Source organism: Alligator mississippiensis, chromosome 8, assembly GCF_030867095.1.
Source record: "Alligator mississippiensis isolate rAllMis1 chromosome 8, rAllMis1, whole genome shotgun sequence".
Lineage (NCBI taxonomy): Eukaryota > Metazoa > Chordata > Crocodylia > Alligatoridae > Alligator > Alligator mississippiensis.
In genome coordinates, this window is record NC_081831.1 from 80,004,425 (window position 1) to 80,018,652 (window position 14,228).

At 47.2% G+C, this 14,228-nt stretch overlaps 1 protein-coding gene across 8 annotated transcripts in view; it reads left to right on the plus strand.

Moving 5' to 3' along the window:
- The first annotated feature begins 527 nt into the window (after window positions 1-527).
- MAP7D3 (MAP7 domain containing 3) overlaps window positions 528-14,228 on the plus strand; it is a 51,994-nt gene continuing 38,293 nt past the window's right edge. For all 8 annotated transcript variants that reach the window (XM_059732889.1, XM_059732890.1, XM_059732893.1 and 5 more), the window contains exon 1: window positions 528-630. In XM_059732889.1, the coding sequence (XP_059588872.1) occupies window positions 570-630 (61 nt within the window). In that variant the 5' untranslated portion in view covers window positions 528-569. The remainder of the gene's footprint in view (window positions 631-14,228) is intronic.

A 14,228-nucleotide genomic window follows, 5' to 3' on the forward strand; every position in this document is an offset into this window, starting at 1 on the left:
CGCGATCGATGTAACGTGGAACCGGGGCCATGTAGTGAAGGAAACCAAGGTGGGACAGAAACGGGGGACACGAGGCAGGAGTCCTGGTGACCTCACTTGGCAGGGGAGGTTGTTGGGTGTCCATAGCGCGGTCCACGCGATGTATGTAACGTGTGCTGTCATGGCGCAGCCCACATGATGTATGTAACGTGCGCTGTCATGGTGCGGCCCACGCGATGTATGTAACGTGTGATGTCACGGCGAGGTATGTAACATGCGCAGTGATGGTGCGGTCGTGACAATACATGTAACGTGCAGTGATGGTGCAGTCCACGTGCTGTACGTCACGTGTGCCGTCATGGCGACGTATGTCACGTGTTCTAGTCTGCGTCACAGGACGGGCGGAGGGAAGCTCGTGTCAGGCCCCTCAGAGCTGAGGGGGGGGGGGCCAGGCCGGGAGGGGGCGGAGCCTCGCGCTGGGGGCGGGCCCTGCGCTCTTCCCGCCCCGCGCAGCGCTGCCGGTCGGCGCATGCGCCCTGCGCCCTGCGCTCGCGGTGCCCTGCCCGGCGGCGGCGGCTGGGAGGCGGAAGATGGCGGAGGGCGGCGGCGGCGGCGGTGGCGGGGCGCTGAAGGGGCTGCGGGAGCAGATGGGTGAGCGGGCCGGGCCCCTGGCGGGGGTGGAGGCCGGGCCGGGCCGGTCGCGGGGGACGCAGCGTCAGCCCTCAGGGCTCGGGCCGGCCCGCGCCTACCTCAGCCCCAGAGGGGCCGGGCCAGGCCGTGCGCGCCCAGCGCCGGGGACACCGCCCTCGCCTCGCCTCGCCTCGCCCTCTCCCGACCGGCGCCTTGCTCCCACCCTCAGGCCCCTGGCAAGCGTCAGGCAGAGGCGCGGACCCTGCAGCCATTGTGAACGGAGGGGCACTGCGAGTGTGGCGTTCACGTGCTTGATTTGCCAGCCCCCTGTGCCCGGGGGGGGGACAGAGCAAACCGAAAAATTTGCCGGCGGTGCGTAAAAGCCGTCCGGTTTTAAATGGGCGGCGCGCGACGTGTCCAAGTTTGGGAACCGCAGCTCTATTGCCGTCTGTATCTACCTGTCCAGAGAGAGGGAGATCCACGTATCTCTATATAGATATATATGTGGATCTATAGATATATAGATCTACTCGAGTTAGTCCCCAAGGTGCCTTCCCCAGGATGATGCCTTCCCTCATCAAAATGTTGACGTTGCTTAAAAGCCACCGTCTCGAGTTCGTGCCCCCATCCAGGGGTTGAGCACATCCTTGCTAGCTCCTGGGCACGGGCTTTGGGTTGACTGTTTTCGCTGCCGGCGGGTTTGCGTGTCAGCTGTCGGGGTTGGGGTCCCGGCTGGCAGGGCAGGCCCGTGCGCAGGGAGCGTCGTGTCGGCGCCGCACACGTCGGTTTTGTGGGCGAGTCAGTAGAGGATGAACCGGGCTGATACGCTCAGCCTGGAAGTAACGGCGGGAGGCAGACACGTGGTGTCGGTTCTTGAAGGCGTGATCTGAACTGAACGGGGTACAAGCGTCATCGTCCTGGCTTTTTGACAGTCCGGTCTTTTCTGCCACCGCAGCCCCTGGGGTAGGAGATCGGATGTGCCTTATATACGGAGGGAAAGGCTTTGCATGTTCAACTCAGACCTGGAAGTTTCTCTTTGACGCAGACAGCTGATATGAAGTGTGTGTGGTTTTTATTTTCCTTCCCTTAGTGTTGGTTTTTTTTTCTAAGGTGAACCTAGTGTTTATGAAAAGTAATGGTTTGTCGGAGGACATCAGGCTTGATGCTACTTGTCCAAAGAAAGGATAGGGCAGAGGGAGTGGTACTGCAAACTTCTTCCTGTAACTTGAAATGAAATGTTGAAAATTTCATTTCTATTTTATTCTTGTCCTCCATGCTGAATGTGCTGACTTCTGTCGTTTGTGAGGGGTGCGCTGTTGTGCGGAGAGCCAAACTAAAACCATCAAACTTTTTTTCTAGAAGTCTCCAAACAGGTATCGCCCACTTTTTTTTGACAGCCATCTTGGACTAGAGTCTGTCTGGTAACTAGAGGTGGAAAATTCCTGGAGCGGTGCAGCTTATCGCCCTTCCTGTGCTTTCATGCAACAGGCAGATCTTCTAAATAGAAAGGACAGGCTTGAAAAATCATCTTGCGTCTCTTCCAAAATGGAAATCCTTGGAGCAGAATCTAAACTTTTAAGTGACATAAAATGCATTTCTAGGACTTACAGCTGTACATATGACAAAGGTGAATGAATGCGGTGCAGTCTGCCAGTGCCTTTCTGTCACCACACTGGTTTCCAAGTGTGTGGGAGAGAGAGAGAGGGATGGGGGAGTGCGGATCCGTCATTTCGGACCCTATGGGCAGCGGTGAAATTGACAAGAATGGGGTCACCTTATTTCTGCCGCTCTTGGGGCTGCAGCCAAGTCAGGCACTGCCTGTGTTTGGAAAAGAAACGACCTGAAACAAAAGACTGAGAGTGGTGGTGTAATGAATACCACTTTGTCCTGTCTCCACTGGCAAAGTCATGGTTTTTGCAGCAGCAAAAAGGACCTGAATATGTCAGGTCTTAGAGGCAGGGGGTGGGGAGGAAGTTAAGTTTCTGCTTTTCAGTAATCAGACAGTTGAGGCGGGTGAGAAGGGAGCTTCAGGTTCATTTAGTACCTAGTAGCTAGCAAGCATTCTCAACCTAGTGCTCGCAAGCACCCTCATGCTCTCGTGATTGTATAAAGTGCTCTCCAATACGTCCAGAAATAGTGCTCAAAAGAACTCGCCATCGTGTCAAGAATCGCATTGAAAGGCATAGTTGATGAGATGACTGTTATATCTATTTGATTTTCTTTTAATGCTCCATGAAAAAGGCTAAGTCATCAGAGTGCTTATTAATGAAAAAAGGTTGAGAACCCCTGAGCTGGAGGCCGGTGTACAAGATGGGCAAAGGACCTGGTGTTCCTCTGAAGAACAGTTGCCCAGGCATTACGGCATTCCTCTGCCCTGCGTCTGGACTTTCTTAACATCCTTTGGCTAGCGTTCTTTAGTAACCCTGTCAAGCCTTGAACTTCAGCATCATGGGATCCCGTGTTTGTTATTTCTCGATTGCTTTTCATACGAAAAGTGCAAAGTTTGAAGTAAAAAAGTAGATTTTTTTTTTCCCCAGCTCTTAACTCTGCAGCTCAGTCCAGTATTGAGGGCAGTCGTGATTTATGCAGCATTTCATCATGAAAATTCCTGTAAGCCATATCATGCCAGGAGTGACAGTCCTGTGATTCAACTGCTCTTCCCTTTCTGTCCTTCTTCCCACCTGCCCGATCCTGTTTCCTTCAGGTAGACACCATGAGGGTTTATATGCTTCTGCAACCAAAATTTAGGTTTGGGTTTACTCGTTGTTTCCTGTTTATGTATCATTGGTAGATGCATAACCTCCAGTATGAGTTCTGCTCTGTGAAATAATTGTGCAGAAATGGCACTTTTAAAGCCATTGATCTGATCCCTGTGTGTATTTAAAGTTATATCCTCTTAGTTTGGGCACAAAAAAGGGCCTTTTCTAGACTTTTTTTTTAATTCTGTAAGCACTGTGGAGCCTGGAAAGATTTGAAAGGGAAGTTGGTCTTTTGCTTCTGTGTTCAGGTTTAATTCTTGAGCACTAGGGATAATCAGGGTAATATTTGAAATTATTTTAATTTACAGTGTTAGGTTGTGTTTACTTTTGTATGTTGTTTCTCTAACCATTCTTTATCTTGTCTGCTGTGACCTTGGTGGCAACTGAATGAGTTTTTCATTGTGAGAACTAGTTGTGTTTTACCTTGCAGAAAGTTGAAAGTAGTGTCCCACCCCTGCCCATGTTAGAGCACTGTGGGAATTATTATTTCTAAAATGTGATTTAAGTGAAATCCAGCTCTGTCAAAGATTTCCTGGTCATGGGAAATATCTTTAGTAGGGTTGGAGTGTTTTTGTAGCTGTGATGGTCCAGGAAATGTATGAGATACAAGGGGTTTTTTTGTACCATCTTTTGCTCCAATTGGGAGATAAGTTTGACAAGCTTTGGGCCAAAAGCACCCTTCCTCAGATCTGATTGCGAGTTAAGTTTTTGAACCAGGACATCGGAGTGTCGCCTTCCTCCTGCAGACCTGTTTTGGGAGATCTGGCTGCAGGCATAGTTTCCATCTCCTGGCTAGCCAAGCACGATGTGGTCAGAGTTGTGGCCTCTAAAAAAATAACTAATAAATTCAGTCATTATCTAACCCATCTGCTTATGCATGTGGATTTCTGAATATATGTTTCTGAAAAGTGACTGTGTAGAAATGGCTTTTTTATTTTACTGAGCAAACTTGCTTTATTTCTGCATTCATTTAGTATCGCCCCATTCCAGTGAGGAGCCAGCAAAGCTACAAGAGAATGAGCTGGCTGCTGCTGCTTCTCATGTCCTTAGAATTGCTAACCAAGGCCCCAGTTCTGCTGAATTCCTCCCCCTTCCCCCCAACCATTCCCAGGCTGAAATCAGTGAGCTCTGCATAGGCATGAAGGGGAGGGGTATGCTGGTATGGAACAACTTACAGGCATGGGCTGTGTTAAAATGATGAAACTAAGTTATGTCTGAAGAGACTTAGTTATACTTGGCAGCCCCACATGACTTGCGCATCCTTCATTCTTGGTATCAATCTGGGAGGGGAAAAAGTGCTCCCATTTTTTTTCTTTGATCTCCAGCTTAGCTTGTTTTAACAAAAATACTTTGCATTTTTGCAAAAAAAAGCACAAACTGAGCATCAAGCTGTCACTGCCATCATCCCATGTCACGGTAGTTGCACTTCAGAAGTGCAGAATTGAGCTTTTGGGCCTACCATGTGTTTGGCTTTGTCTGTGTGGCCCAGAACAAATTTCCTAGTAACTTCTTTACTAGATTTATGAAAAGAGTTGTACCTTATGGGAAGGAAGCATAACTAATCTTGAAACTTCAATGCTCAGATGAGTAGTCTGGAACAAATGGCAGCACCAAGTAGCCCTAATTTCCATCTCAGTCATGGTTTTAATCCTGAAGTCTTTGAGCAGCACGCAGTTAGTGAAACAAGGCAGCAGTAGATGCAAATGTGGAAGGGGTCCTGGTGAATCCCCTGCTAAGGTTCTGACACACAGTTTCTCCGTCAAGCTGCAACAGGTGAAAACTGGAAGGATGCTAGGGTTTCTGCCAAGGAGGTCCCTTGGATCAGATCTTGGGCTCTGGTTTTCACATCAGCCCATGGCTATTGGGTGTCTGGTGAATATGAGTCATGCAGTCTCCTGTTGCTGGCAGGAAGAAGGATTTTTTTTCTTGTGTACCCTGAAGAGCCCGCTGACTTCTTCAGAGTAGTCTTGTTAGGCTTCTGTGGGGAAGCCATGGCACAGTGAGATATTATCTGTAAAATGGCCATGCTAATATTTCCCCACCCGTCATGGGTGTTGCAAAGATAAAGGTATAAAATTGTGAGGCTCTGGGATGCTGAATTAATGGGGTCTAGGTACATGGCTGAGAGGGATAACCAAAACTGACTTGATTCTTGGCAGTGTCAATATAGCTCACAGTACTGCAGTAGTAGCTGTGAAGCTGTGTCTTAACTTCATTTCATTATTATTTCCTAAGGTTATAAGCGGCTTTTGAGGTAGTGGAGTTGATTTCATGTGGATTCTAGATGGCAGTGATATAAATATCTATCTTTACATTGGATATATAGAGAGAGAGAGAGCTCTTTACATTAGATCTACATTTGAAAGTATATCTGTAATTGTAGGGACTAAGAAATCGGAGTTCTAAAACAAAACTTAACTTCTGCACAACTTTTCCAAGACTGGCCGGGGAAAGCTTCTCTTCTGCCACCAGTGAGCAGGCAGGCAAATGTTCAGGTCTTGATCACAAACTACAATTCTGTACCTTGAAAGTTGTGTCATTTAACAGTTACATGACATGAAAACTTTAGTAGCAAGATTTCATTTCAGATGGAAAGTTCATCCCAGTATATTAGATGGCAAACTTGCTAAGAGTATTGCTAAAAGCACAGAGTGAGAAATTGAGATTTGAATCCTATTCCTACTGCTCCAGCTTCCTAGTCAGGTAATACAAAATAGTGACTTATTCTTTCTTTATGCACCCATCTTTAAAAATAATTATTATGAAAGCCAGTGTTCATGAATAGTTGGGGGAGCTTGAATGAAAAGCACTAGTATATATAGTATTCAGCATACATGTTCAGTAATGCCCATTGCAGTCACCATGACAGTGGGAGCACTGACTGCTTTTTATTTGCATGTGATTACTTAGAAGGATATTTGAAAACATTAAGTAAAGAGAGCATTTGAAGCATGCTGTTCCATTAAAGGTCAAAGTTATAACTTAAACATACTTGTAATTGGGTCCAGAAACACATGGTAAAGTTTGAATGAATTAATCTAATCTTGTTTAGATTCGTCTATAATTTAGTCCCTCTGTCCCGAGCGTCGTCTGGGCAGGTTCTTCCACCAGTTCTAGTAGGAGCCGTATGCTGAACTACTTAGTCTGGCTGAATCTCCATGTTGGCCAAATGCCACCCGCCTTGGTGAGAATATTAGGAGACTGCAGGTTTGAGTATATCTGTGCTTCTAGGAGGCAGGCAAAACACTAGCAGGTCACAAATTTCTGCTGAGATTCACTGCTGGCAAATTAGTTGCTTAATTTAGCACATTTCAGTAGAACTGGCCAGTTTCTGCTGAAAGTTTAGGTCACTTAACCCAGGAGCAGGCAGCCTCTTCCAGCTGCAGGGAAGGCTGGCACTAGGACTGTCCTCCGTTGCCCCACACCCTCCACCATCGAGTCCCATGCCCGCAGGCCAAATCCAGTGGCTCTGCAGGCTGACCCTGCCGCACAGTTCGTAGGCTGCCAATTACTGTCTTAACCAGATAACTGTCTTTTAAGAGGGCTCAGCTAGAAAGCATAGGAAGAGTTTGGTTCAGTCACTCCAAAATGCGAGGGGGCATTAGATGCATGCTTAGTCCAGCTGTGGTTGCAAAGTGCTTCTGACAAGGTTGAGGTAGAACTAAGATTATGGCATAGATAATGGCTCCCCTCGGCAGAAGTAGAAGTGCTGGTATTAACACTTTTGTATTTTGGCTTATATTTTATAAATCAGTATCATCAAAACCACTCTTCTTTGACATTAAGGGCTCATCCATGCAGGACTCTCTCTCTGGTCATTTGGTAGTTGTACCATGTAAAGCTGCGGTGTAGAAAAGACATGAATGGATCTATCTTTTCTCAGCTATACATTCCCCTGATAGCATCACTTGGGGATCTTGGCATCTCTTAAGGGAGGAAATCCTGAGCCCAGAATATCCTAGGGCAGACAGGGGCTAAATAGGTTGGGCATTTTAGTATTTTCTGCATCATCTCATGCCTGTCATTCTCGCTCTGGAAACTTTGCAATGCTTGGGCATATGGGAAGTGTTTAAGTTACTGCATTTCTGTTGAGGAGAATGTCAAAAGCTGTTGCAGTCATGCTGAAATGTTGTTTTGGGAAGCTCTGCTGGATGCCGTTGTAAAAGGGTGTCTGGTTCTGCTGGGCACTGCCTTATGAGATGACCTTTTGCTGAACAAAATTATGGCATTTAACTGCCAAGCAAAGCCATTTTAAAACAAGAAGGCCAGGACAGGGAAGCACTCTTGAAACAATAGCTTTGTGCTGTTCAAAGCTCTAGGACAAGGTTCGTTGCCAGGTTCTCTTAGTATGTCCAGGGCACTTGTATGTATTTACTATGAGTGGTTTATTGTAAATGTTTCTGTAGAACTTTATTTCCTATCCCCAGTCGTTAATGCTTACCGAATGACCAGGTGGTGATGCAGTCATTGCACAGCTATTGTCTTTGTTAACATAGTTACTTGGTAGCATCAGTATTTGTGCAGTGGCTGCGTAAGCCGCAGTGTAGGTAAATTGATATCTATTGTACTTGGCCAAGGGCTTGTGTGTGTAAAGAGCAGGTCCAGGTAACACAGCAAGGTCTGTTTTTCCTGAAGGCCTGTAGCTAAAATAATGCAAGCATCGGTCCTACTTCTGGAGCCATAGGTGACATGGTGAAAAGTCCTTATGGCACTTTTTCGTTGTGTAACATAACTATGAATCTAAAATTTGAAGTATAGAAGATTAAAATTGTATAACTTGTTTCCCTCACAGAAGACTTAAGGACTGTCGTCAGTGTAAGTATGAGATAAATGGGTGACCTTCAAGTTCCTGGTTTACCACTACTGAATTTGAGGCAGTTGGCTTGGGAAAACTTCCAGCTAGATGTCAGAGATGAATTCTTTGCTTTTGTGCAGTTTCTACATGACTGTCCAACAATGAAGACCTTAGAAGTAATATCCGGTTTGTAAATGGCAGCAGTAACACTGAGAATAGGCTCAGCAGTCAGTGCTGCAAGAAGGAAAAGGACAGTTATTGCTTAATGACCTTTTAATTTGCCAGCTAATAATTATTGCTTTCATTGGCAGTCCCTGTAAGGCACAGTATGCGTCAGGTATCCAGGTTGTAGCCGTATTGGTCTAGAGGCAAAAGGAATCGGACCTCGTGAGGGAGGTGATATCTTTTATTCGACCAATTAGATTTTTGCAAAAGAAATGTTTTTGCAAAAAACTAGTTGGTCTAATAAAAGAGATCACCTGCACCACGAGGTCCGATTCCCAGTGTGTGTGTATGCAATTTTTTATGTATGTGAAACATTTGTTTCTATTTTCTCTCTAAGACAAGTCCAGCTTCAATATGTCCAGCACAGCATTTGTTTTCTATTTCAAATCTATTTTCCATGCATTCCTTCAGCTCTTCGCTTCCCAGTGACAGAGTCCTCCGAGTTGGTTGTCCAGGAAGAATTTAGTTCACCACTTGTAGCTCTTTAGGGGAGAGCTACATCTTCAGTAAATACAGCTCCTCCATCTTCCTCCCCTTTGTACTTTGCAGGTGAGGTTTGAGATGCCTGACTTGGCCCTTTAAATGGCTTGGCAGTGCTGTTGGAGTGAGCTGACCCGAGACTTGGAGAGGCCTCGCAGCTCTCTTTAAAGCCGCGTTGTCCGACTCGAGTGCTCACTTTTTAAATATGGGAGTTCCTGAGTGGAAATCTACAGAGATGTCTGTCTCTAGGTAGTGGGAATTAAACAAAGTAACTTCCTTCCATAGTCAAATGCTCAAATTCTGACTTTTTCTCATGGTCATCTGCGGACAGATGAGCAGTCCTTTGAGACTTTAGTTACGAGCCGTTACTCAGTACCAGGGTCAAGATAGTCCAGGCTTCTGTCATTCATTCCCAGTCATCGCCTCCTTCTCCGCCTCTGCCATTTGGCTGTGTGCAGGCAGAGGGTGGGCCAAGACTTGTGTCCAGGCACAACTGCCAGCTTGCTGCTTGTTCTCTTCTTCCCTTTCACCCTGACCATCCACATCATCCCTCTGTCGTCTTTTCATGGGTCCATATTTAAACCTCTGAGAAGGGGCCATCACTTGACTATATGTTCGAGGCCTTATAGCGGCCCTGTGTCTGTAATGAGGGCTGACTGGCAGTCTGAAGAAAGAGCGGCATTCAGCTGTTTAGGTTTCTCACTGCTCTGTTCTGTGAAGGCAGCAGAAAAGTAGCGTGGCAGCCAAGTTCCATGAGGACTAAAGGATCTGCACCAAGGGGTGCTGGTGCAGGATTGGGTTGGAGCCTCTGGGGGCTACAGGTGCAGGGGCCAGTGCTCGGCCTCTCTCTGCATCCTGGCTTCACTGCTAAGGCAGAAAGGAGGTGAGTAGTGTAGGCCCTTAAGGAAGAGAAGGTTCGGGGTAAAATAGGCAATAACAGGGACTCACTTATTGCATAAAGAGTCATTCTTTTCCTTTCAAGGGAGAACCCAAAGTTGTGCCCCCCTCCGCTTGTCCTGTGTCGGTTGTGGCTTGCAGTGCTAGGCTCTGTGTGGGCTGCTTTGTTTGAGAGACGGTGTATTAAACAATAGCCTGCAAGCAAGAGGACAAATAGCAGTTCAGCGAGCGTGCCGTGGACGAAGGAGAAAAAAGGACTGATTCTGAAGGGTTGAAAGAGAGGAGAAGCAAAGCCAGCCCACTTCCTTGTGCTGAAGATGGTGCCCCTGGGAATCGAAAACTTAAGAAAATATTACAAGGAAGAAAAGGCACGAGTGTTTGTCATGAGGCTGCCCTCGCTGCAGGGGTGGCTTGAGGCAGAGCCTGACTCAGCACATCTCCCGAGGTGAGCTGAGGGGACCCTTGAGCTGGCTGACCCATGGGAGGTGTGGGTTGGAGGCTAGCTCGCCGGTCAGGGATTTGCTTCCCTCTGTGCAAGTCAGGTAGCGTTTTGCAGCATAACTGTTCTCTCTCAAGCTACCTGAACTTGAGCATGAGTTACCTACTCTCAAATTTACCCTGCGGGGAAGGCCCACACCCATGTGAGCAAAGGGCTTGTGGAAAACTACAGTGAGCAATAAGCAAATCTGTGTACGCACATGCAGCAGTATTTACCCATGCCCTGCAGAGCTGAGATTGAAACCTTTGGCATTTCCCATTCTGCTCCTGCTCGTGCTCTGCCACTTCAGAGCTTGATCCATTTTACTGGGTTTCACCCTTAAAACTCCACTGGCTTGTAAAACTTTTCATCCTTCACTTCCAAAGCAAGACCTGCTGAAACAGCGCATCTGTTTAGTGTGTACCCTGCATTCATGCTAACTCGGCACGTCAAGTGCTAACATTTGCCTACTTCTGCCCGGGCATCCATGTATCTGTTTCAAAGATGTTTGCAAGAGAGATGAAGGCAGGGAACATAGAGCCAAATGACTGGGAGAAGACTGCAGATGATCAAAGCACTTGAAAACACTCGAAGGCTTTCAGAGAAAGAAGGGCCAACCTGAAGAAGAAACCTCAGGATGAACCCGCACCATATTCGGGACTGCTCCATACAAGCTTCACAAGGGATCCTTACTCAGGAATTGGGCTTTCTGGTGCAGCTGCAGAGCCATATCTGTATCTGTCTGGAAATAAAACACAATTATGATCATCTAGGGCTGTCTTTTTTAAGTTCACTAGCTCATTTTAAAAGACACTTTCAGATGAATTGGTCATTTTCATGCGCGTGATGGCTTTGGGGGCTTTCCAACTAACAGGGAGCCAGTTGGGTATTTAACCCATGGAAACCTTGTGGATATTCCAGCCTTGCTTCTGTCCTCTTTGGGTTGGATCCTGGATCAGCCTAAACGCAAGCCCGTTGCATTGAAGAAGCTCCTGTGGAGTCGAGCATGGGGATATGTCATTCTTTCACAAAGCAGCACTAGCTTCCTGGCTTCTGCTTCCTGGCGCTGCGCTGAAAGAATATTGCACTTTCAGACAAAGAGACAAAAGCAGTACATGAGGGCACGGCGGCTCCAGCGGCGCAGAGGGATTGCAGCTCTGCGTGCTCTGCTGAAATGAAAGTCGCCCACAGAGGAAGACTGGTGCACAAGTTAAAACCAATGAACAGGAGGAAACAACTTGTTGGTGAAAGCAGGGGGGGCTTGGACCAATGTTCCCTTTCAAAGGGGTTGGGCAGGTGTCTGGAGCACTGGAGGGGGTGACACTGCCTGCTTTAAAATGCTTTATTGTATAAATGACATTTTCATATCAAAAGACCCGAAAGCTTTGTGCTTTCTGTCACTCGACTGATGAGAGCAGTTGGTTTGATATTGAAATGCAGAAAGGCCACAGCATGTTGCAGGTGCCTTGTTGGGAGCAGAGCTCCGCTGAATTCGGGGAGGGGGGAGGAGATGGGGCAGCAAGGGGCAGACTGGGCTGAAGGAAGCAACAAGGGAGCAATTTTGCTGTGTGCAGGGGCTGCTGATAGTTGGTCTGGGGTCTCCTCTGGTACATGCCCTTCAGCAGCTTCCTCCCCACGTTTGGAGAGAGTCTTAAGAGATGGTGTAGGCAGTTTTCTGGCTGCTCTAGGGGGTTCTGGCAAGCCTATATGAGCCTCTTGGGGTTAGTAAGAAAGCAAGAGCATGTTGTGACTTCAGCAGACTTGGTGGCACCTTCCTCTCTCTTTGGGCTCCCATTGCTTTGGAGGCATCCCAGTAGATGTGGGAGACACTCTTAGATGTGCAGCCTGAGCAAAACAAGCAGGTCTAGCAGGGCGGGTAAGCAGCTGGCAGACACGGCTGGGGTTGAGTCTGCTCCTTTATTTGCTCACATGTTCCCAGCATTTGTAAGTGTCTTCCACAAGGAAGGTAGTGTTGGATCTGCTGCCGCTTTTAGTTGTACGGACTCGGGAGGCTTTTTGGAGTTTGCCGCAAATGCTTTGAGCTGCAGACCGAGACACGCACACTTTCATTTGCACAGGTTTAGTTTGGATTGTGACTCGCTTCGCCATGGAGAAAGTGTCCCAAATCCCCAAAGGTGACCGGTGGCCATATGGGCACACCTGAGAGTCCTTCCAGGGCTGCTGTCTGTGGTACCTTCCTGCTCCTGGAGCAGTGTTTCCAGTTCGTGCCTCGGGCGCCAGCTGGTAGAGCCGTGGAAGGGAACTTGCAGTGTTGCTGCTGCCTGTGCTCTGCTTAATGGGTGCATAAGACTTACCCTGCTGCCAGCACTAATAACAGACACCCGCTTCTAGACATAAGTGACAGTGTTACATTTTTAATTACTCCTTTTTTTTCTGTAGTGTTAAGGGAAATGTATGGGAGACTATTTGGCAGGGGAATTGGTACTTGTGGGGAAGGAAAGAGAAACTCTTGTTCCTTCATTGTTGAGGGCACGGTGTTAGTCTTGAGTCTGCAGTTTCCCATGTTTTTCTCCTTTAAAGGAAGAATCCATTTTTAAAGTTTGTTTGTGACCCTTTGATATATTCTAGCGGCCCACAGGTTGAGAAACACTGGACTAAATGACCTCTTGAGGTTCCTTCCAACCCTAATTTTCTATGATTCGAAATAACTCCTTATCCTTTGTTCTGTATGCTGTAGTCAGACCTTTAAAAATGCATACCAGACCACCTTGCAAATGCAACATCCTGGGTCTGCTGCTTTAACTAGTAGGAAATAATGTAAAAGAAGATGTATAAAAGTACCAGAGTTCCACCTTCCCGTTCCCTTGAGGAGCTGATGTGCATCTCAGATCCAGTCCACTGAACAGATTTATTGGCGTGTTACAAATCTATAAATGTAACATGCCTGTGGTCAACCCTCAGATTTAAAAATCAAGAGTCTCACTCTGTCTGTCTGCCTTGGAGATGAACAGCAATATCATGCCCAGAGGGGGTTTTTTGACATAGTTTGTTTGAGAAATACCGTTGAAGGTGGAAGGTCTGAAGTTGCAACATACCTAAAGCCATGCTTTTCCTAGCTTTGATTTCAGCTTCCTGCTTTAATGAGGCTTTCAACCTAGAGGCAGCAAGTGGTTAGTCTCATTTGTGTAGCGACTCGACAAGTCATGAACATCAGGGCTAGGATAGTGATTATCAACCACGGTGTCGTGGGCCTTGAGATCTTTTGCTCAGTGTTAGCACTATTAGGTGTGCAAACATTTGCGAGGTAAACCCAGAAATGTCAAATAGGAATCCATAGTGTTAAAAACATTCAGACCTCTTGGGGTCTTTCTGAGTTCTTTGCAAAGGAAGAATTGCTCTGTTACTTTTCTGTAGCCAGAAAACAAGTGAGAACAAAGAGCTATTTTCCGAGGTGTGCCTTGCGTCTAAAAAAGCTGAGAACCACTGGGCTAGGAGGATTGCTGTAGAAGCAGCCTTGCTGTGCTTTGTTCCCATATCCAGTCCTGTGACACTAGGGGAATATCCCCTCTCACATAACAGGGAAAAGCAGAGGTGCCCCTAGGCACCTCGGCATACGTCCCAACGCAGCCCCAAAGGGTGTTGTCACACCTGCGTGCCATTGAAACCTAAGATCACCTTTCACATACAGCCGTTATGGTAATGCCACAAACCCCATTACATCTTGCTTTGTGAGGTCCTGCGCTCTCCTGCCGCAAGTCATTTGCATTTCCACTAGAGATGCAATGCTGCTAATTATTAGGTGACTCAGGACAGCCTGTTCCAAAGTGCCTAAGGCCCAGATCCACAAAAGTATATAGATACGCCCAAATATCTCTTGTGAATCTGGTTGGAGCAACTTAAGTCACTCGGGTCCATTTGGAGGACGAGCCTCTGCCCTCAAAACACTCGTACTAGAGTGATGGGCTTGCCTGGGAAGTGACCCAGGGGCTGCTTTTGTCCAGGGGCATCAGTCACTTCTCCAGGG